This window comes from Leptopilina boulardi, unplaced genomic scaffold, assembly GCF_019393585.1.
Source record: "Leptopilina boulardi isolate dan_hultmark-lab unplaced genomic scaffold, ZJU_Lbou_2.1 LbouV2_305, whole genome shotgun sequence".
Lineage (NCBI taxonomy): Eukaryota > Metazoa > Arthropoda > Insecta > Hymenoptera > Figitidae > Leptopilina > Leptopilina boulardi.
Window position 1 is genome coordinate 481,599 of NW_026137869.1, and position 24,526 is coordinate 506,124.

At 24.8% G+C, this 24,526-nt stretch overlaps 1 protein-coding gene across 1 annotated transcript in view; it reads right to left on the reverse strand.

The window, feature by feature from the left end:
- The window catches only part of LOC127283037 (Kv channel-interacting protein 4-like), a 46,761-nt gene extending 23,781 nt beyond the window's left edge, over positions 1 to 22,980 (reverse strand). The window contains exons 1-5 of the mRNA XM_051307690.1: positions 22,866 to 22,980; positions 21,015 to 21,242; positions 17,522 to 17,854; positions 10,287 to 10,475; positions 2,328 to 2,401 (exon numbers count right to left, since the gene is read on the reverse strand). Coding sequence (XP_051163647.1) covers positions 2,328 to 2,401; positions 10,287 to 10,475; positions 17,522 to 17,854; positions 21,015 to 21,242; positions 22,866 to 22,980 — 939 coding nt within the window. The remainder of the gene's footprint in view (positions 1 to 2,327; positions 2,402 to 10,286; positions 10,476 to 17,521; positions 17,855 to 21,014; positions 21,243 to 22,865) is intronic.
- Between the last annotated feature and the right edge of the window lie 1,546 nt (positions 22,981 to 24,526).

The following is a 24,526-nucleotide window of genomic DNA, read 5'->3' on the forward strand; positions in this document are numbered from 1 at the left end:
GTACCATCAATGAAATAAATCTATCTATAAATATTTATAAATAATAATTATTGTATTATTATTATTATTTTTTTTAATAATTTAAAAAAATATATATAATTCTTAAAAAAAATTTTAATTTCGAAATTATATTTCCTTTGTAGTGAAATTATTTGTAAATCTATCCAACAGGGAAATGAAACTAAGAAAATGTAAAAATGGTTTAAGAAGAAAAAAGAAAAAAAAACTAAACCATATTTCATTCCACAACTTTTAAAAAGTAATATAAAAATTTTCGGTTAATTAAGAGGGTACTTCATGTTGGCTTTCTTTATCATTCCCAGGGTGGTCGTTATTTTTTTTCCAAAAAAAGAGAAGAAAAAAAAAAAGAAAATGCTTTGAAGAACAGAATCACGTTTATATAAGATGCGGGGGCAAAAAAAAAAAAAGAATTTCACATTTACTTGAAAAATAATTTCCATGAATCTGTAAGTGTCAGTATATGAAAAGGATTTTTTCGCCGAGAATTATAAATTACGCTCACTTCTTTTTTTTCTCACTTGAGCGTTTAATATAGCGTGTGTTGCACTTTTGGTTATGTATGTGTGTGTGTGTATTGAGTCAATGTTTGTGTATATTCCATTATATAATTTACCAGCAACTATATACTATATATATATATAATTTTGCTTTGCGGATTTATTTAATTACATAATTATAGAACAGAAATTAGTGCTTTTTGCACGCAATGCGGAAATTCTCATATTTATCGCTATAATAAAGATATCGATAAGTATCGTTCGTTATTTTATTACACGTGATTACTATTATTATTATTATTAATACTGGTATTGATTTTCAATATTGCTATAATTAATATTATTATTTAGTATTATTTATAATTATTTAATATTATTTATTATTATTTCGTAATATTTCGTACTATTTATTATCATTTATTACCATTTGTTATTATTATTATTATCATTATTATTTTTATTATTATTATTATTATTATTATTATTATTAATTTATTTATTTATATATACTTAGTTATAAATAATTTATTATTATTCCCTACTATCTCCCACTTGGAAAGATTCCCCGGAAAGTGCCCTCTGGAGGTTCTATCAGAATTCCGCCGGAACTTCCAACGTAATTCCGTCGAAATTCCATCAGAATTCCAAAAAATTTCCGATGGGTTTCCGACGAAGTTCCGACGGAATTCCGATTAATTTTTTCAAAATTTTTAGAGTCCTAATTCCGTCAGAATTCCAAAAAATTTCCGATGGGATTCCGACGAAGTTCCGACGGAATTCTGATTAAATTTTTCAAAATTTTTAGAGTCCTAATTCCGTCGGAATTCCGTCAGAATCACAGAAAATTATAAGGTATTAAAATAAGATGCAACGCTTATTATTTTAATCCATTTTGGTATTAAAATAAGCAAAATTAGATTAAAATAATAAGCGTTGCAGCTTATTTTAATGCATTTTAATTTTCTTTGATTCTGACGGAATTCCGACGGAATTAGGACTCTAAAAATTTTGAAAAAATTAATCGTAATTCCGTCGGAACTCCGTCGGAATCCCATCGGAAATTCTTTGGAACTCCGATGGAATTCCGACGGAATTACGTTGGAAATTCCGGTGGAATTCTGATAGAACCTCCAGGGGGAACTTTCCGGGGAATCTTTCCAAGTGGGCTCTTATTGTTTATTATTATCTATTTTCAATAATTATTATTTGTCTATTTATTATTTTTTTTATTATTTATTATTTATTAATTATTATTTGTTACAAAATTAAATTTTTAACTCCTATAAAAATTTGATTTTCTTTTGGAGTATTATTTTTTCATAATAAACATTTTGAAATAAAAAATTTACAAAAAAAAAAAAAATTGAATAAGCAAAGTATTAACAAGAAAAGTTTTTCTTATTAAAAAGTGTGGTAATAAGAAAATTAAATTGAAGCTAAGTAAAGAAATGAAAGAAATACAATAAAAAGTATATAAACAAAAGAAGAGGAAGAAGAAGAATATAAGAGAGAAAGAGAGAAGAGTAAATGAAAATATGTGTGGTTGAGTTTATTTTAAAGAAAATATTTACTTTTATTTGCATATGCTAATAATTTATAAAGTTGCAGTCTATAAATTATTTACTTAGTTTCAACTCACGTTTATATACAAGTGGCATGATGCTTGGCATTATGGAATGGCTACAAACGGCAAATATATATACGAGAGAGGAGCAAATAAAGTCTACCATCAGTGAGTATATATATATGAGGGATAATAAACGATAGAGGATGGGAATTTTCTTAAGTGGTCAAATAAAGAGGACTCACCTCAAAGCTCAAAAGTCCGCTATGATCCTGGTCCAAAGTGTTGAAAACGTAATGGGCATACTGGCTTGCGTTTGCTGTAACAATAAAAATTATCGTTATTAAAAACAATAATAAAATTATTACAAAAAATATTTAATATTAAATTTTTTTTAAGTAAAAAAATTAAAAATTACAAATTAAAATTATTATTTTTGCATATTATATTATTAATACTATTACATTATTTTAACTATTTTCTTATTTTTACTATTATATTATTTTTAATATTATATTTTACAATTATATTATTTTTACTATTATATTTTACTACTATTATATTATTTTTAGTATTATATTTTACTATTATATTATATAAAAGTAGGAATTAGTAAAGAAAATTAAATTTTTTTTAAATTAGTATCTGAATTAATTAATTTAATATTAATTTTTGTTTCTCAATATTTTTTTAGAATAATTTTTTCATTGAAGCTTTTGCTTTAAGGTTTTTTTTCTTTTTTTATACAGCATTTGCGTCAGACGAAATAAATAAAATATATGAACAGTAGTAGAAGTCAATGTTGAGTCAGACGCAATAACTAAAATTTTATCAGTAGTAAAAGTCAGTATTCAGTCAGATTTAAGATTTTTTGTATTTTTTAAAAATTTTATCAGTAGTACAAGGCGGTTTTAGTCAGACACAATAAATAAAATATAAAAACAGTATAATCATAGTAAATATTTAGTTAAAAATTCTATAGTTTTTGTAATTTTATCAGTAGTAAAAATAAATATTTAGTTAGAATTAATATTTTTTATTCCTTGTCATTTTACCAGTAGTTCATGGCGATTTTAGTCAGACACAATAAATAAAATATAAAAACAATATAATCATAGTAAATATTTAGTTAAAAATTTTGTAGTTTTTGTAATTTTATCAGTAGTAAAAATAAATATTTATTTAGACTTAAAATTTTTGTAATTTATGTAATTTTCACCAGTAGTACAAGGCGATTTTAGTCAGACTTAAGATTTTTTAAATTTTATAAGTAGTGCTAGGCGGTTTTAGTCAGACATAATAAATAAAATATAAAAATTAATTAATTTAATTTTTGTAATTGTATCATTAGTAAAAGGCAATATTTAGTCAGACATAAAAATTTTGTATTTTTTAAACATCAGTAGTGTAAGGCGGTTTTAGTCAGACACAATAAATAAAATATAAAAGCATTAGACATAGTAAATAATTATTTTAAAATTCTGTAATTTTTTGTAAAGTTATCAGTAGTAAAAGTCAGTGTTTAGTCGGACTTAAAATTTTAGTAATTTTTTAAATTTTATCAGTAGTACAAGGCGGTTTTAGTCAGAAAATATAAAACCGCATAGTGATAGAATAAGGTAAAAAAATTCTTTAATTTTTGTAACTTTATCAGTAGTACAAGTAAATATTTATAGTCAGACTGAAAAATTTTGTAATTCTTGTTATTTTACCAGTAGTGCAAGGCGGTTTTAGTCAGACACAATAAATAAAACATATTGGCAGTAGTAGAAGTCAATTATTAGTCAGACGTAATATATTTTACAATTATATTATTTTTAGTATTATATTTTACTACTATTATATTATTTTTAGTATTATATTTTACTCTTATTATATTATTTTTACTATTTTTTTTACTACTATTATATTATTTTTACTATTATATTTTACTATTATATTATATAAAACTAGAAATTAGTAAAAAAAAATTAAATTTATTTGAATTAGTGTCTGAATTAATTAATTTAATATTAATTTTTGTTTCTCAATATTTTTTTAGAATAATTTTTTCATGACACAGCTAAGCTTTTGCCTTTTTAAGTTTTTTTTTAAACAGCATCATTGGTATGGAGGGTAAACTTTTGTATCTTGTTTACGATAAGATTCCAGTCTTTGGAATGATCTTAAATTTATTATAAACTCTCTTGTATGTAGAAGAGGAAGCCAATGGAATTGAACAGGAAACAATGGAGATAGTGACTTGTATATATATGTATGCTTGGAGAACGTCTGTTAGGTACATGCTGCGCCTTTAAACACACACTATATATCTACCCAAATCACACAACATATAATTTAGGTCATGCGCTTAAAATCCCCCAATGGAATTTATCCTCTTTATTCGTTTCATGTCGTGTTCAAATTTTCTACATTTTTTTTTTTTTTTCTTTTTTGAATTGAGAATTCTCAAGGATTTTTTTTCCCAAACATCGAGAAAAAAAGCACTTCACTTATAATTTCAATAAATTTTTATTTTTTTTTTAGATTAATTATTTATTAAAAATAAAAGAAAATTGTTATTTTATTTTATCCAATTTAAATTGACTTTTTGTGAAAATGTATTTTTTGGAGTGTGACGATTGTGGGTTAATAAAAATCAACCTTATTTTGTTTAGTTTACATAAAAAAAAAAACAAAAACAAAAAAAAAGTGAAAAGAAAAGCACACGGTACTTTTATGTTGAAAAAAGATCTAGATTAACGAGAGTGAAGGAAGAATCTAATTAAGCGTTATAACTTACGGATTCGGCTTTAATTAAGGGAACACCGTAAATAATATGCTCGACCGTCTGATTTATTGTACTTTGTTTTTTTTTTACTACTCGCTATAAGGAATTCTTCCCGACTTCTTGAGTTAATTTTTATGACTATATAAACAAAGATTTTTTTTTCTAGTTAATACTTTATTTTTTTTTAAAACTAAAGTTTTATTACTTTATTATTGTTACTATTTTCATTATTTTTATTTTTATTATTATTATTATTATTATTATTATTATTACTATTATTATTATTTTTATTATTATAAAAGTATTAATTAATTAATTATTTATTTAACTTAATTTAAAATAGTTTCTTATTTTAAAAAAAAATTCTTTCATATTTGTGAATATTTTAAACTTCCTAAAAAGAGCGAAACATTTTCGTTTTCATATTCTAATATTTATATGGAGCGACGACAAAAAAAATATACAGTAAGATTATTTGACTATGAATCACCCCCAATATAGTGTTAAAGTTTATGAAGACTTTAGTATATTTTAATTTGGAAATATGCAACCCGGTTTACAGAGAAGTTTGAAAAAAACATTAAACAGGAGTCATTTTTAAATTTGCCGCTTGAAATTGGATGCGCGCGATGATTTAAGTCATCACGTGATAGCAGAAAAGGCAAGTTGGAAACCATTTTGGTTATACGAAATCAAAACATAACCCCAAATAATCATCGTATTTGACATTATTAATAAAAAACAAATAGAAATAAAAAATAAATAGTCATTAGAAGATTATAATAATGATAAAAAAGTTAAAATAAAAATTTAGTGAAAAAGTGTTTGGCAATTTTATCTACATAGTGTGATGTAGAAGAGAAATATTATGTGTCTGAAACAATGTTTGTCGGAATTATTTATTGAAAAAAAATTTTTTAATTGAAAAATGGATAAACTCTAAAGAATTTGATTAAAAATTAGTATAAAGTCAACAGTGTCACAAGGTATTCTACAAGAAATTTTGACCTAATTCACAATAAATTATTTATTTATTCGAAAACAACGAAAAAAATACGGTTAGAAACTACACAACTGAAATTATGAATTAATCATTTATTTGCTGATTTGAAAGAATACAATCGGACTATTTTATGATAAATAAATAAATAAATAATTCCGACAAACATTGTTTCAGACACATAATATTTCTCTTCCACATCACACTATGTAGATAAAATTGCCAAACACTTTTTCACTAAATTTTTATTTTAACTTTTTTATCATTATTATAATCTTCTAATGACTATTTATTTTTTATTTCTATTTGTTTTTTATTAATAATGTCAAATACGATGATTATTTGGGGTTATGTTTTGATTTCGTATAACCAAAATGGTTTCCAACTTGCCTTTTCTGCTATCACGTGATGACTTAAATCATCGCGCGCATCCAATTTCAAGCGGCAAATTTAAAAATGACTCCTGTTTAATGTTTTTTTCAAACTTCTCTGTAAACCGGGTTGCATATTTCCAAATTAAAATATACTAAAGTCTTCATAAACTTTAACACTATATTGGGGGTGATTCATAGTCAAATAATCTTACTGTATATATATAATGAAATTTGCGTTATGAGAAAAGAATTTCAGTAAAGCCATCATTGTTGTACCTTGTTTAGTGGGTGTGAAAGATTACCTGTCAGCAAATGTGGCTTTTTTTTGTATACATATATATATATGAGATAAAATACAGTGGTGGAATATACTTTTTATGACGCCCAATACCGGAAGTGAACTGTGAAGAGAGAGAGAGAGGGGGGAGAATAGGGGGTGGTCATGCTATATCGAGAATTGAAATCGCATCACGTATGTACATTTAGAGGGTTGCTCAAATTTACTGCTAAAGCACGAAAGAAAGTAACCAAAAAAAACAAAAAAAAAAAAAAATGAAAAAAAAGTAGCGAAAATGTATTGAAATGAAAGAAAACTGATCGAGCGAAATCATGTAATCAGCAGTTTATTGTTTACATACACACTAAATTGTGGAGTATTATTTTAATACTAAAATGAATTAAAATATAATGCTGTTTATTAAAATAAAAAATTAAAATTAAAACCAAAAAAAAACTGTCAAAATACTAATAAATAATAATAAATAATAAGTAATAAATAATAAATAATAAATAATAAATAAAAAATAATAAGTAATAAATAATAAATAAAAAATAATAAGTAATAAATAATAAATAAAAAATAATAAGTAATAAATAATAAATAAAAAATAATAAATAGTAAATAATACTAAAATAATAAAAAAAAAAATAAAGTCATGATTTCACGAAGTGAAGAAGACTAAAAAGAAATACAATTTAACAGAAAAAAAGATCAGGAAAAAAAATTAAGGATCGATTAAATAAACCTAAATAATAAAAGAACAAATTGTTCATAATTTATTCATTTATATAAATGAAAATAAAAGTTTTCAAAGTGGAACTAACTTTTTTTTATTCATTGCAAGAGTTAGCGAAAGAAAGGGGGATGGGAGGGAGGGGGGGGGGTTTACCCTCCTTCCCTTAGAATTGACTTTATTAGCACTCTTATTAAATTGAGGATTTAATGTCTCTCTCTCTCTCTCTCTTTTTCTCAAGTCATTTTACAAAAGTGACATTGTTCGTTCAAGAGTACATTTAAAGATATATTCTTATATTTCCCTGAGAAGACGATATAAAATTTTCACTCTCTCCTTATTTTATAATGAACAATTTTTTTTTTTTTATTTCTTTACCGCAGTTGTATTTTGCAAATAAAAATAAATATATTTTCATTAAATACAATATTGTGATAATATTTTTAAATTTAAATTTAAATTTTAATTCTAATTTTTATTTATAATTTTTTGCAATTAAGAATATTTTTTATATTGAAAGAAAAAATTCTTATATATTCAATAATTGAAATGTGAGATTTTGTGAATTTCAATATAAAAAGGCGCGTGGGAATAAAGAATGTTTAGGAATCCGAAAATCGGAAATGATTTGGTTTTTGTATAAAAATAAATATTATATCTAGGATTTAGAAAGTGATCCTTCAATTCGAAAGTTATTTTCAAATATTTGAGCTTTTCATCTCTTGCCAAGATGATATTGTGTTTAAAAAGGTTTTCTTTTTTTTGAGTATAAAGAGAAAAATACTTTTTTTTTTATTTTACATTTGATTATATCCATTTTTTTTATTAAATTTGAAATTTAATTTCACCAGTAGCAAAAGTCAATGTTTAGTGAGACATAATGATTAAATTTTTAAAAATAAATCAGTAGTCTAAGAAAATATGTAGAAATAATTTTTTAATTTATAAAATTTTTATCAGTAGTAAAAGCTCGTTTTCGTCAGACGAAATAAATAAACTAAATGAATAGTAGTAGAAGTCAATGTTTAGTCAGACATAATAACTAAAATTTCATCAGTAGTAAAAGTCAGTATTTGTCAGACTTAAGATTTTTGTAATTTTTATAATTTTACCAGTAGTGTAAGGCGGTTTTAGTCAGACACAATGAATAGAATAGAAAAATTAATTGAATAATTTTTTTTGTAATTGCATCATTAGTAAAAGTCAGTATTTAGCCAGACTAAAATTTTTTGTAAATTTTTATTATTTTATCAGTAGTGCAAGGCGGTTTGAGTCAGACACAATAAATAAAATAGAAAAATAGTAAACATAGTAAATATTTACTTTTAAATTATGTAATTTTTTTTATTTATTTATCAGTAGTGAAAGTCAGTATTTAGTCGGTCTTAAAATTTTAGTAATGTTGGACAGTAGTAGAAGTCAATTATTAGTCAGACGTAATAACTAAATTAGAAAATCAGTAATAAAATAAATATTTATATATAATTTTGTAATTTTTCTACTTTTATCAGTAGTAAAAATCAATATTTAGTCAGGCTTGAATTTTTTGTACTTTTTGTAATTTTTACCAGTAGTATAAAGCGGTTTTAGTCAGACACAATGAATTTAATTTAAAAACAGTAATAATAGTAAATATTTAGTTTGAAATACTGTAATTTTTGTAATTTTACCAGTAGTAAAAGTAAATATTTAGTCATACTTAAAATTTTTTAAATTTGAAGTTTATCAGTAGTGCAAGGCGGTTTTAGTCAGACACAATAAATAAAATAGAAAATATTTATACTTAAAAATTCTGTAATTTTTGTAATTTTATTAGTAGTAAAAATCAATAATTAGTCAGACTTAGATTTCTATGTTTTCATTTTATCAGTAGTAAAGCGCGGTTTTAGTCAGACACAATAAGTAAAATATAAAAAACAGTAGTCAAAGTAAATATTTTCTTAAAATTCTATAATTTTTGTAATTTTATCAGTAGTAAAAGTCTATTTTCAAAATGAATAAATTTATGGACAGTAGTAGAAGTCAATTATTAGTCAGACGTACTAACTAAATTAGAAAATTAGTAATAAAATAAATATTTATATATAATTTCGTAATTTTTCTACTTTTATCAGTAGTAAAAATCAATATTTAGTCATCCTTGAATTTTTTGTACTTTTTGTAATTTTTACCAGTAGTACAAAGCGGTTTTAGTCAGACACAGTGAATTTAATTTAAAAACAGTAATAATAGTAAATATTTAGTTTTAAATTCTGTAATTTTTGTAATTTTACCAGTAGTACGAGTCGTTTTTAGTCAGACACAATAAATTAAATTGAAATTATTTATGGTTAAAATTTTTTTAATTTTTGTAATTTTATCAGTAGTAAAAGTTAGTATTTAGTCAGACTTAAGATTTTTATTATTTTTTAATTTTTATTAGTAGTAAAGGGCGGTTTTAGTCAGACACAATAAGTAAAATTTAAAAAATAGTAGTCATAGTAAATATTTTTTTTAAATTCTGTAATTTTTGTAATTTTTGTAATTTTATCAGTAGTAAAAATCAATATTTAGTCAGGCTTGAATTTTTTTGTACTTTTTGTAATTTTTACGAGTAGTACAAAGCGGTTTTAGTCAGACACAATGAATTTAATTTAAAAACAGTAATAATAGTAAATATTAATTTTTAAATTCTGTAATTTTTGTAATTTTACCAGTAGTACGAGTCGTTTTCAGTCAGACACAATAAGTAAAGTATAAAAAAAAGAAGTACAATCAAGTTTTTAGTCAGAATTGTTAAGTTTTTATAAATAGTTAATTATGTACCACAATTATTATATTAACAAAAAAAAATATTTTTTTTTGTTTATAATAAAAAATGTAATAAAATGTATTAAAAAATTATCTTTTTTTTGAAAGAAAACATAAAAATAATGTTTAAATAAGTTTTTCCTTTCCTTTTTTTTTGGTGAGTGTAAATTGTGCAATAGTGTCGTTTAAACATCTTTTTTTTATGTATATATACACTCGGTATAGAAGGTGAAGTGAGATTCGATCAACACACTTACCTCCTTGAGGGAAAAACTGGGAATAGATGCACTTGAAGGTTTCTTCTCGGACGACTCCCGTGGGGCACTGGGCTTTGAATCCACGATATATCCTCTTCAGCTCAGCTTCAGTAAATCGAGTTGCTCTGCAAAGACTCGCCAAAGAGTCGGGCCGATATCTCGGTATTTGTTCCTCTTCATATTCGGAGTCTGCGAAAAAATTACGTTCAATTTAAATAAAAAAAAAACAACAACAAAAATTAAATTACATGAAAAAACTTTTTTTTCATTATATCATATATTGATCAAGCTACAAGCAAATAATTCAGTTATATATTGTACAATATACATTGTATATTGTATCTAGTTGAAATTAAATTAGATGACAATTTAATTATCTTGTGAAAAGACAAATTGCATTTAAGTATTATTTAAAAAAAAGAAAGAAAAGAAAATAGAAGTTAGTAAGAAGATAATTTGAATCAAGAAACTAAGAGAGGAATATTTTAAATATTTAAAAAGTTTAATTCTTAATGTTTTTTCTTGTGAATAAAAAAATTTAAAATTATCTTCGCTAATTTTAATCACTGGTACATTTAATATTTGGCAATTTTTATTATTGGTAGTTTTAATTTTTGGTAATTTTTGCCATTGGTAGTTTCAATTTTTGTTAATTTTAATCTTTGCTAATTTAAATCACTGGTATTTTTAATCATTGGTAGTTTCAATTTCTGTTAATTGTAATCAATAGTAGTTTTAATTATTTGTAGTTTTAACTTTTGTTGATTTTAGTCATTGGTAGTTTTAATCTTTGCTAATTTTAAGCATTGGTAGTTTAAATAACTGTTATTTTTAGCATTTGCTAATTTTAATCATTTGTAGTTTAAATTTGTGCTAATTTTAAAAATTTGTAGTTTTAATTTTTGTTAATTTTAGTCATTGGTAATTTTAATCTTTGCTAATTTTAAGCAGTGGTAGTTTTATACATTTGTAGTTTTAATCTTTGCTAATTGGTAGTTTTATTCACTGTTATTTTCAGTCTTTGCTAATTTTAATCATTTGTAGTTTCATTTTTTGCTAATTTTAATCTTTGCTAATTTAAATTTTTGCTAATTTTAGTCATGGGTAGTTTTATTCACTGTTATTTTCAGTCTTTGCTAATTTTAATCATTTGTAGTTTCAATTTTTGTTAATTTTGGTCATTAGTAATTTTAATCTTTGCTAATTTTAAGCATTGGTAGTTTTAATTTTTGTTAATTTTAATCTTTGCTAATTTTAGTCATTGGTATTTTTAATCTTTGCTAATTTTAAGCATTGGTAGTTTTATTCATTTGTAGTTTTAATCTTTGCTAATTTTAGTCATTGGTAGTTTCAATCTTTGTTAATTTTTATCTTTGCTAATTTTGATTACTGGTATTTTTTATTATTAGTAGTTTCAATTATTACTAATTCTAATTAATAGTAGTTTTAATCACTTGTAGTTTTATTCTTTGCCAATTTTAGTCATTGGTAGTTATATTCACTGTTATTTTCAGTCTTTGCTAATTTTAATCATTTGTAGTTTCAATTTTTGTTAATTTTGGTCATTAGTAATTTTAATCTTTGCTAATTTTAAGCATTGGTAGTTTTAATTTTTGTTAATTTTAATCTTTGCTAATTTTAGTCATTGGTATTTTTAATCTTTGCTAATTTTAAGCATTGGTAGTTTTATTCATTTGTAGTTTTATTCTTTGCCAATTTTAGTCATTGGTAGTTATATTCACTGTTATTTTCAGTCTTTGCTAATTTTAATCATTTGTAGTTTCAATTTTTGCTAATTTTAATCTTTGCTAATTTTAGTCATTGGTAATTTTAATCTTTGCTAAGTTTAAGCATTGGTAGTTTTAATTATTTGTAGTTTTATTTTTTTTTTTTAAGTCATTGGTAGTTTTATTCACTGTTATTTTCAGTCTTTGCTAATTTTAATCATTTGTAGTTTCATTTTTTGCTAATTTAAATTTTTGCTAATTTTAAGCATTGGTAGTTTTAATCATTTGTAGTTTTAACTTTTGCTAATTTTATTTATTGGTAATTTTAATCTTTGTTAATTTTACCGATTGGTAGTTGTAATAATTTTCTTATTTTAAACATTAGTTTTATTTATTTAATTTATTTTTGTTTTGTAAATAATTCTTATTTTTTCTGAGAAATTTGCTAATATCTAAATATATTGGACACTTGAGCCACTCTGAAGAGTTTTAAAAGAGAAATATTTTTGAATGCATAGGGCATGCACGAGATTACGAAAGAATAAAACTAGAAAAATGCAACGAGAGATTTGAGAAAAGTTTCATTTTTTTGTAAATTTCGTTTTATTATACAAAAAAAAAAATTTGGTATCTGGATTTGAGGAAAGAGAGAGAGAGAGAGATGGTTAAATTGAGAATGATGAAAAATAGAATGAGGGAAAAAGGGAAATGGATGCGAGAATATATATTGGGGGGAAAAAAAAGAAAAAAATGAATAGGAAAAAGAGAGGGGGAGGGGGAGGGAAACGAATGATGGTGTGTGCAACTCAAGTTTTACTTGTGAGAATTGTAAAAAAAAGAGACTTCATTTTCTTCTCTCGCAAAGATAAGAAAGTTGTTTCTAACACAAACAGAGAAAATTGTTGAAGATAACCGAATTCTTTTTCTCTGTGTGTGATTGTATATTTTTTTTTTTTTATTATTTTATATATTTTCTTTGCAAAAAAAAAAATAGTTTTAAAATCTAATAGTTTTAGTAAAATAGAAAATGGAAAAAAATTCGTCTTGCAAATAAATGAAAAGATCAAGTAATGAAAAATTAAATTTTGTTTGATAAAATGGAAAATTTATATATTTGACAGGAGCAATTAAAAAAAAAATGAAGCTTCGGGTCACTTTTAAAAGTATGTGAAACGTAGTGAAAAAATAGATCATTAACTTTTCAGCTGAGCTTTTTTTTCATTATTAGATTTCCACTACTGTCCAATAGAATTCTGACCTCTCACTAATAGTATTTAATAACGATGTCGTGACTCGATAAATTGAGTTTGTTAGGAAATGAGGTTTCAGTCGTTGATTATATTTAGATCGAGTCACGCTTACTTGCGTATTTTTTTTTTCAAGTTGACAAGTATCTGATGTAAAAAAAAAAAGAAGACAAAAAAACAAATTCGGACATAAATGAGTCAGCAAAATGTCAATTTGTGAAATTATTGGCAAAAATATTTATATGTATAAAGATTGTTACAATAAATTTTTTTTTTTTTTTTGTAATTGACAGTGTGTAATAATTTTCACCGAAACAATATATTTATGAGTCCACAAATATATATATTGTTAAAAATAGAACGAATACGGATGTAAAATTTATGACTTGTTCTACTTTCTTTTTCTTCTTTATCTTCTTTTATTTAACTTTTTCTTATCTTATCTATTCCCAACATTTTTTACTTCTGCACTTTTTCTTTCTTATATAAAAGAATATACAATTTTTTTTTTATATAAATGACTTTTCTTCTTTCAAAATCGGAACTAATAAATTAAAAAAAAAAATTCCTTTCATAAGAACAATTTGTTACATGTCCAAAATATTATATTACATTAAAAATTTGAATTATAAATAATTAAGGGATAAAAAAGAAAATGAAAAAAAATTATTACATTGAATTATAATTTTATATTATAATAAATAAGGTAATTAAGGGAGAAAAATAAAAAAATATTTTTTCAACATTTGTTAAAATATTTTTTACAAAAGAAATAAATTTATCTTCAGAATAAATAATTCTTGATTGCTATATATTATTAGAAGAGAGAAAAATGAAAAATTAAATTTCATATACACACGTGAGAGAATTATTATAAAAGAAAAAAATTATATTTTTAAAGACGAAATAACGTGACGAATGTAATATTATATTTATTTAAAAAACAAATTTTTTTGAAATTTTTGAAAAATTGAATTTTCCTAATGGATAAAGAAAGTGGAATTTTTTTTTTCCTCGTTAAAAGGAAAATGGAAATTTTTTCTTTTTTTCAAACACATAAGAGTGAGTTCAACATTTATTTTCATTAGCTGTCCACATTGATAGTGAAGTCTGTGAAAAATTTGAAAACATGAACTGCTGCTCATGAAAAAAGCCGCGTTGTGTAAAATATATAGTATGAAGTACTTTACACTCGTGATTTTCATATTTATCACTTTGGAAAATTTTTTTTTACTTTCCATTTTTTTGAATAAACTTTCTTTTTACCATACTTAGAAAGTTTTCTATACAATTTACAAAGAATATTTTTCACTGACATTTGAAATTATTCTTGGTATTTTTAGAATTTCAATTTTTTTTTTTTTAAACTTCAGAAGAAAGTTTTTAAAATATTTTCAAGGGAATTTTTTTTACTTTTCCTTTGTTTATTTCAAAAAGGGTAATTAAATTTAGAGAAAATGAAAAAACAAAAAATTCACATTTTTTTGAAAATTTTGTCCCTGCGGCCCTGTTACAATTGATTATTAAAAAAAAAAACTGTATGTACACTCTGACATAGTAAACCGGAGACTTCGCACAAAGTAGCTATTTCCTGTACTATATCCAACTTGTGGTTTGAATTTTAATGTACTCTGAATTTTTCAAAGCTCCACGTTAACATTGTGTCTATTTACGATTTTTCAGTGATATTTTCGTTCACCATATTTCCCACAGAATTTGTGGGCAAAAAAAAAACATATGCAGTTCTTTCACATGCGATAAAAGTTTTTTTTTTTACAAACCTAAATTAATTATAATAATTAAAATTAATTTTTTTTTGCAAATCTGTTTTTGCAATTATTATTTTTTTTTACTACTTTATATACAATTCATTTATTTGTTATATACAAGTTTGTATAGATGGTAAAGTTTCTTCTACTACAAGAAGTTTGTGCACAGTAGTTAAACGTAAGTTGCAAGTTTAGTGGTCATCAAAGTAAGAAATTTAACATGAAGATATTGCGAGAAACTTGAGGGAAAATTGGTTAATTCGAAACAAATTTAGTTTAAAATTTTCATTTATATATACTTTTAAAAAATAAATAAATTTAATTAAAGATTTTTTTTAAATTCAAGGGAAAAAAATATTTTATTTTGTAAAAAGAAAAAGGTTGTCATTTGTACAAACAAACTTTTTTTTTTAATAAAACGAAAATTTTGTTTATTTGTACGACTAAATTTTTTTTTAATCCAACAAAATTTTTTTTTTTTTGATATTTGTACAAAGAAACTTTTTTCTAATCCAACGAAAATATAAATAAAATTACATATGTGATTGTAGAAATTTTTATAATATTTCGTTGAGGTTATAACAAATTTTTTTGCTTTACACGAAATTTAGTGGCTTTTTATAAAAAGAAAAAATATTTGTGAGAAAACCTATCACTACTGAACGTAAAAATAGTGAATGAACGAAATTTTATGGTAAATGAATATTGGGTTTTTTTTTAGGGAGTATTTGATTTTTTAGTACACACACACACTCTTTTGTATTGAAGCCTTCGCCACGAAACGCCATTAAATGTGAGGTGGACACACCATTTTCAAAGTTTCTGAAATAAATTGGTTCGCTTACTCACAGTTCTACTTTCCACTATAAATTCCCCCCTTCCCCTCTTTTTCTCTTTCGATTCCACTCTATTTATCACTTTTGACTTTGAATTCTACTCCCCAATTTTATAATTATTATTCGGTGTATGCGTTTAAAAAAAAAAAATCCAATCAAAAAGAATTTTCGAAGGCAATATATTTTTGTATTATAATTAATTAATATAATAAATATATTAATAAAATAATTATATTTTTGTATATTTTTCAAAAAAAAAAAAAAACTGTTAGTCATTATTTATAATCAAAGGTTTCAATAAATATAATAAATTATTGTAATCTATAAATATAATATAAATAGATTTAGGATAGTAAAATTTGAAATATTAAAATAATTAGAGAAAAATGAAGCTAAAAATAAAACTGAGTAAAAATTAATTTTATTAAAATTCTAATTTGAAATTTTTTTTTTTTATATTTATTGAGAAATATGAATCTAAAATTTTGATGTAAATAAAAAAAAGTATTGAATTTTTATTTTTCAAGAGTTAAAAACTTTTATTTTTAAATTTAATAAAATAATATACTTTTGGAAATAAAAAATTAAATTCCAATCACAGTAAAGTATGAGATATCAAAAAGGCATTTCAGATTAAAATAATACCATAAAATATTAAAATAATCCATTTTCTGGATTAAATTTTTTTTTTGGTAAAAAATAAATGTTGTTAAATTCCTTTTTTGAATGCAATTTTAATATTTAGATGAATTATTTTAATTTTTTGATGGACTAAAGCGTAGCATTATATTTTAATCCATTTTGATATTAAAATAATATTCCATAATTTACTGTGTGTTAAAATATGGTGAAAAAAACTTAAGTTATCAAAAAATTGTACTAAAAAAGTTAAAAAAAATTTTTTTAATTAAAATTGTTAAAAAAATGCAAAATAGAAAAAAGAAAAGAAATTTTATCAAAGAATTGAAAAAGTTAAAATTTAAAAAAAAACGTATAAATATTAAATTAATTTTGTAAAAATTCCTATAAATATTAAATAAGTGAGAATAAAAAGGAAAATAGATTAAAGAATAATTTACATAAGGGCGGAGAAAAATTCCTAAAGAAAAAATTGTATTAATCATATAAATTAGAAATAAGAAAATGCTGTAAATATTAATAAAGCGCTATAATTATCATGCTCAGGCCAATTAAATACCTATATCGCACATCATGTCAGCTGGATATATTGAAAAGGAAGGGTTATTATGGTTTAAGACATCGAAAGCGATTTTGATTTTATAATTTACATATATACATAAATTTTCATATACAGATTGATCAAAATGTACCGGATTCCTAAAAAAAATTTTTTCTTTTTTTTCTAAACCAATTTTTTTTTGCTTTCAAATACAGAAAAATTCGATACAGAAAAAAAATTTGTGTAAATTTCCATCATCCTGTATATAAAAAATATACACTGTAAAGAAAGTAATGTAATTTTAACTCCCAACAAGAATTAATTTTATGCCTCGTCAAATTAATCTATAATATTTACTCATTATTGGAATTCATTTTTAACTCCGAAAATTTTTACTCATTGACAATTTTTTTTTACAGTGTATATATATATATTATAAAAATTAAAATTTGAGAAAAAAAAAAATTTATAAATACCTAATGCAAATTTAACACCAGTCCACGCCTGACGCACATAACTGATTAATCTTCGATAAAGTGGTTTTGGTGGTCTTCTTGGAGTGTTTCCCTCTTCCTCGTCACCAGTTTCATCTGTATCTGATGTACCTGGCGGTGGACCAACCCCACTGAGAGTACCAATTTGATTTCTCTTGCCAAGAATATTCACGACCTCACGCAATCCTGGTGCAACGCTCTCAAGTCCTGGGGTATAATTCGCGGGGGCGACGCCGGAACCCGAAAAATTCGCACCGCCGCCCCCGCGTCCTCTACCCCGTCCTTTACTCCCTCTGCCCCATGCGCTTCCGGTTCCTTGTATTTCAATAAAATAATAATAAAATAATAATAAAAAAAATTGAAAAAAGCAAAAATTAAAAAAAATTTTATTAAAAAAATTACTATTAATTAGCATAGCAACAAGGATTTCACTCCTACGGTTGCCATTGTAACAGTTACCATAGCAACCGTTTCCATGACAACCGCTACTATAGTAACCATTTTCATGACAACCGTTTTCATAGTAACCGGTACCATAGTAACAGGTACCATAGTAACCGGTAAAACAGTAACAGGTACCATAATAAATGGTACCATAGTAACTGGTACCACAGTTACTAAATGGCACCAAAGTAACTGGTACCATAGTAACCGGTACCACAGTTACTAAATGGTACTAACGTAACTGGTACCATAGTAACTTGTACCATAACATAACCGACACCATTAGGTAATCGGTACCATAGTAACCGGTACCATAGTTTCCGGGTACCATAGCATAACCGGTACCATAGTAACCGCTACCATAGTAACTGGTACCATAGTAACTGGTACCATAGTAACCGGTACCATAGTAACTGGTACCATAGTTACTGGGTACCATAGTAACAGGTACTATAGTAAATGGTACCATAGTAACTGGTACCACAGTTACTAAATGGCACCAAAGTAACAGGTACCATAGTAAATGGTACCATAGTAACTGGTACCACAGATACTAAATGGCACCAAAGTAACTGGTACCATAGTAACTGGTACTATAGTAACTGGTACCATAGTTACTGGGTACCATAGTAACAGGTACCATAGTAAGTGGTACCACAGTTACTAAATGGCACCATAGTAACTGGTACCATAGTAACTTGTACCATAACAAAACCGATACCATTGGGTAATCGGTACCATAGTAACTGGTACCATAGTTCCCGGGTACCATAGCATAACCGGTACCATAGTAACCGCTACCATAGTAACTGGTACCATAGTTACTGGGTACCATAGTAACAGGTACCATAGTTACTGGGTACCATAGTAACAGGTACTATAGTAAATGGTACCATAGTAACTGGTACCACAGTTACTAAATGGCACCAATGTAACAGGTACCATAGTAAATGGTACCATAGTAACTGGTACCACAGATACTAAATGGCACCAAAGTAACTGGTACCATAGTAACTGGTACCATAGTTACTGGGTACCATAGTAACAGGTACCATAGTTACTGGGTACCATAGTAACAGGTACTATAGTAAATGGTACCATAGTAACTGGTACCACAGTTACTAAATGGCACCAAAGTAACAGGTACCATAGTAAATGGTACCATAGTAACTGGTACCACAGATACTAAATGGCACCAAAGTAACTGGTACCATAGTAACTGGTACTATAGTAACTGGTACCATAGTTACTGGGTACCATAGTAACAGGTACCATAGTAAGTGGTACCACAGTTACTAAATGGCACCATAGTAACTGGTACCATAGTAACTTGTACCATAACAAAACCGATACCATTAGGTAATCGGTACCATAGTAACTGGTACCATAGTTCCCGAGTACCATAGCATAACCGGTACCATAGTAACCGCTACCATAGTAACCGCTACCATAGTAACTGGTACCATAGTTACTGGGTACCATAGTAACAGGTACCATAGTAAATGGTACCATAGTAACTAAATGGCACCAAAGTAACTGGTACCATAGTAACTGGTACTATAGTAACTGGTACTACAGTTACTAAATGGCACCAAAGTAACTGTTACCATAGTAACTAAATGGCATCAACGTAACTGGTACGGTTGCTAAGGAATTTTTTTTCCTTAGCAACAGTAATATTAATATTGTCCACTAATTAAAATAGTAATGATAGAAATTATTTTCCTAAGTATATATAAAAAATGATTACAATAAAAGTTAAATTAAAGTCCAAACTAGCGGCGTTGCTTTCATAATAACAATTTTCAACCTTTATAGTAAAAAAATAAAATTTTTTTTTGAAAATTCTTATATTTTTTTTATGCCGTTTCAAAATTCAATATAAAAATCGTTTATCATATAGTATTTTTGTTAACCCAAGGCGCAAAAAATTCTAAAATAAAATAAAATTTTTATTTCCTCTATAGAGGCAAAGATATAATTTTTTGTTATGAAAATTTTTGCAAGATATAAATATTACAAAAAAAAAATTTGCGAAATTATAAATAAATAACAAAAAATTATATTATTAAAAAAAAATTATAATTTGAACACCTTTCAATTGGGTCAGGATTTATAATTATTTAAACGATTCGAGTCGCCTAAAATTGAGAGCACAATAATCGTTGACAATTTAATACGTTATGTATATACCAAGAATAATTGGCCGCATTTCATGTTGAAATAATAGAAACAGAATAATATTATTACATTAATATTGAATTATTCATATATATAAAATATCGACAGAACTATTTCCATATGTTTTATTTTTATATCTATATTGGATTTATTATATTTTCATACTCAATATTTATAAGTTTTTAAAAATTTACGAAAAAAAGTTTGCTGTGGCAGAAAAATGATCGAATTTATTAATAAATAAAAATTACAATTTTGTGAATTTTGAATTTTTTTTTTTTTTTTTTTAGTTACAAATATAACTCGAACCAAATATAGAAGCTTTTATATACTTCTCCCGTTATTTCCTTTTGTTACAATTAACGAGTAGAAATCGTCGCTCCAGCTGGTTACCGCACATGAATTATGTGCTTTCACTATTCACTCTCCAACAGTTATAATTACTTTTACTTAGAGCAAGACTGACCGCTCGCGTTGGACTATTTTTATTTCTTTACTAACAATGAAATATTGATTTCATTATATATATATATACGTCAAAAATAATTATATGCTTTTTTTATTGCAAAAAAAAAATCAGTTATTATTATTCAAAAAAAAAAAATTACAATTTTATAAACGACGCTAGTACGGACTTTAATTAACGCAAAACAAAAAATTAAATAGTAAATAAAAAATATTTTTCATTTATTAGGAAGGAATTTTTTAATTAGGGGGGCAAAACTATTTTTAATGTATTTATTTAAAAACGTTGAAGGAAAAATATTTTCTATCAAAATTGTATTTTTTTTTAAAGTAAAATTTAAATTTAAAATTAAAAATTTTTTTTTTAAATAAATTTTGAAATTACCTTGTCGCTTTTTGTAGGAGGGGAGGCCCACCACGGGGCCGCAGCCCCCAGCGCTCCCCGCAACAGAGGAGCTGATGGTGGAAAGACAAGAGGCCCCCCGACCGCCACCCCCACGCCGAGCAAATTCAGATCGTCGACAAAGATTCCCACCCCCGCCCCCTGTGTCGCCACCGCCACCCCCGGCGGACAACACCACGACGGTCCCAGGAATAAGATTCCAGTTCCTCTCTCACTCTCTTTTTATTGCCAAAAAGAATTTTCCCACTTTTTCCACCTTTCAATTTTAATCACCTCGATCTATTTCTGTTGGGGAAATTTTTTTTTTCTGTTTTTAAAAAATTTTCTCTGTCTTTACATTGAATCAATAGTTGTATTTTTTTGGAGTTGAAAAGGAAAATAACTAATTTAAAGAAAAATTTTTAAATTTATAGGGAAAAAATATTTATTTGCATATTTATTAAAATAATAACTATTATTGATTTGATAGAAATTTTTTCCTACGACTATTGATTCAATTATATATTATAAATATAAATAAATAAATAAATAGATAAATAAAAATAAATAAATAAACAGTTAAATAAATAGAAAAATAAATATATATTATAAATATAAATAAGAACTGTAATTGATAAATGTCAATCGATAAAATACAAATATTAAAAAATTCAGAAAAATAGAAAAAAAACTGGGATAAAAAAATATTTGAGAAATAAAAAAAAAAACTAGTTTAATTAGAGAATTTTTTTTTGTGCACTAATTGACATATTTATCAACTATAGACTCTCAATTTAGCTCTTACCTGAAAGACCAGTTTATTGTATTTTCCTTCTTTCAAGACTTGTGACGATGAGGTTTCCTTTGTGAAGACATAATGCTTTAGCTTGATTGCGGGTTAGTTATTGTTAATGCTTTTCTGAAACATGCAATTAAAAAGGAATCTTAGGGAAAAATAACACTCTCTGGTAAATACATTTAAACTGAAAAAAAAATTTATTTAATTAAAATTATTCGTTATTTGGCTATTAATAAATAAATATTTATTTTAATTAAATTATTTATTTGAAACAAAAAAATATTTTTTTTTTTTACCAAAAGAAATAATTATTGAATCAAAAGAAATATTTATTTAAACAAAAGAAAATATTTTTATTTGGTTCAAATAGATATTTATTTAAACGAAAAAAACATATTTAAACAAAATAAATATTTAATTGAACAAAAAAAAAAAATTTAAACCAAATAAATATTTAATTGAATCGAAAAAAATATTTGAACCGAATAAATATTTATTTGAACTAAATAGATATTTTTTATTTATATAAAAACGCTCGTATAATAAAATAGTTATAAATATATAGATAAATAAACAAGAAAAAGAGCAAATAGATATAAAAACAATAAACTATGAATATAAAAGGGTATAAAAATAAAATACCCAATCAGGTAAAAATAAATAGAAAATATAGATAAAACAGAAAATGAAAAATAAACAATAAAAATAAAAAAGATAATAAATATAAATAAGATAAAAGTACAATAAATGTGATAATAGGCAAAGAAAAAAAACAGAAATAAAATTTTTTTTTCACATATAAAAATAAACTAATCATATTAAATAGAAAGCAAATAAACTCTGAATAAATCGATAATTTATTTTGGTCATGAAAAAATATTCTCAAGCAAGTGTATAAAATTTGTAAAAAAAAAAAAAAAAAAAAAAAAATAGTTGAAAAGAATCATTTTTCATAAAAGAATTTGAAATTATTATTTTTTGATCCTAATGAAATTTTCATCAGGGACATTAAAAAAGAAAAAAAAAAAGGTGGAAAAAGAAGATCGACGACCTACCTTGACTATAAGTCAAAGTCGTGAAACTCGGAGAGGACGACGCCAATGTATAGGGATCACAACTTGGTCGCTTAGGAAACTGAGGTGGATTAAGGGTTAGGCTCTGGAACCTCATATTCTATAAGGTTAACTTCAACTCTCTCTCTCTCACTGTCTGTCTGTCTCCTCTTGCTTACTCTCTCACTTAACTTATCCCTAGAGTCTTACGCGTGCTTGCAAATTCAGCTAACAGCTAACTTGGAATAACTTGATTTAACTTATGTAACTTAATGACTTCACTTAACCAAAATCTAACACGCAATAAATATATGCTTCAGTAGTATATGTAGAGTTAATTAAATTTGCACGTTTCAGAAACTAACATAGACAAAAATAAAGTAGATGCGATTAAGTTGATTGTAAAAAAAAAATTTTAATTGCCACAAGTCTTTTTTTGGTGGAGAAAATAAATAATTTTTCTGACTATACAGGAATTTTACTACTTGAAATTTTATTTTCATATCCAGGCAAAGGATTTTCTACTTGAAAAGTTATATGTCTGATCAAATATCAATTTTACAAATCAAAATTTACTTTGTTTGACCAAATATTGATTTTACTACTAAAAATTTACTTTGTCTGACCAAATATCGATTTTACTACTAAACATTTACTTTGTCTGACCAAATATTTATTTTACTACTAAAAATTTACTTTGTCTGACCAAATATTTATTTTACTCCTTGAAATTAAATTTGCCTTATTAACTATAGATTTTTCTACTTAAAAAGCAATTTGTCTGACTAAATACAGAATTTACTACTTGAAAGCTAATTTATTAGGCCAAATTAAGATTTAATTAGTTAAAAATCCAATTGTCTGACCAAATATCGATTTTACTACTAAAAATGTACTTTGTCTGACCAAATATTGATTTTACTACTCAAAATTTACTTTGCCTAACCATATATTGATTTTACTACTTGAAATTAAATTTGCCTTATTAACTATAGATTTTTCTACTTAAAAAGCAATTTGTCTGACTGAATACAGAATTTACTACTTGAAAACTAATCTATTTGGCCAAATTAAGATTTAATTACTTAAAAATCAAATTGTCTTACCAAATATCGATTTTACTACTCAAAATTTACTTTGCCTAACCATATATTGATTTTACTACTTGAAATTAAATTTGCCTTATTAACTATAGATTTTTCTACTAAAAAGCAATTTGTCCGAATAAATACAGAACTTACTACTTGAAAACTAATTTATTTGGCCAAATTAAGATTTCATTACTTGAAAATCAAATTGTCTGACCAAATATCGATTTTACTACCAAGTAAATTTTAACTACTTGGTTACCATTTAAATACTAAACATGTACTTCCTTTACTTGTCTGATGAAATATTGATTTTACTACTCGAAAACCTATTTATCTGACCCAACATAGATTTTACAACTTGAAAACCAATTTTTTGACTAGATATTGATTTTACTACTTGAAGCCAAATTTGTCTGACCCAACGTAGATTTTACTTTTTGAAAATTAATTGTCTGACCCAACATAGATTTTACTACTTCAAAAGCAAATTCGTCTGATCAAATACAGATTTTACTACTTAAATAATAATTTGTCTGACAGGATACTGATTTTACTACTTGAAACCAAATTTAT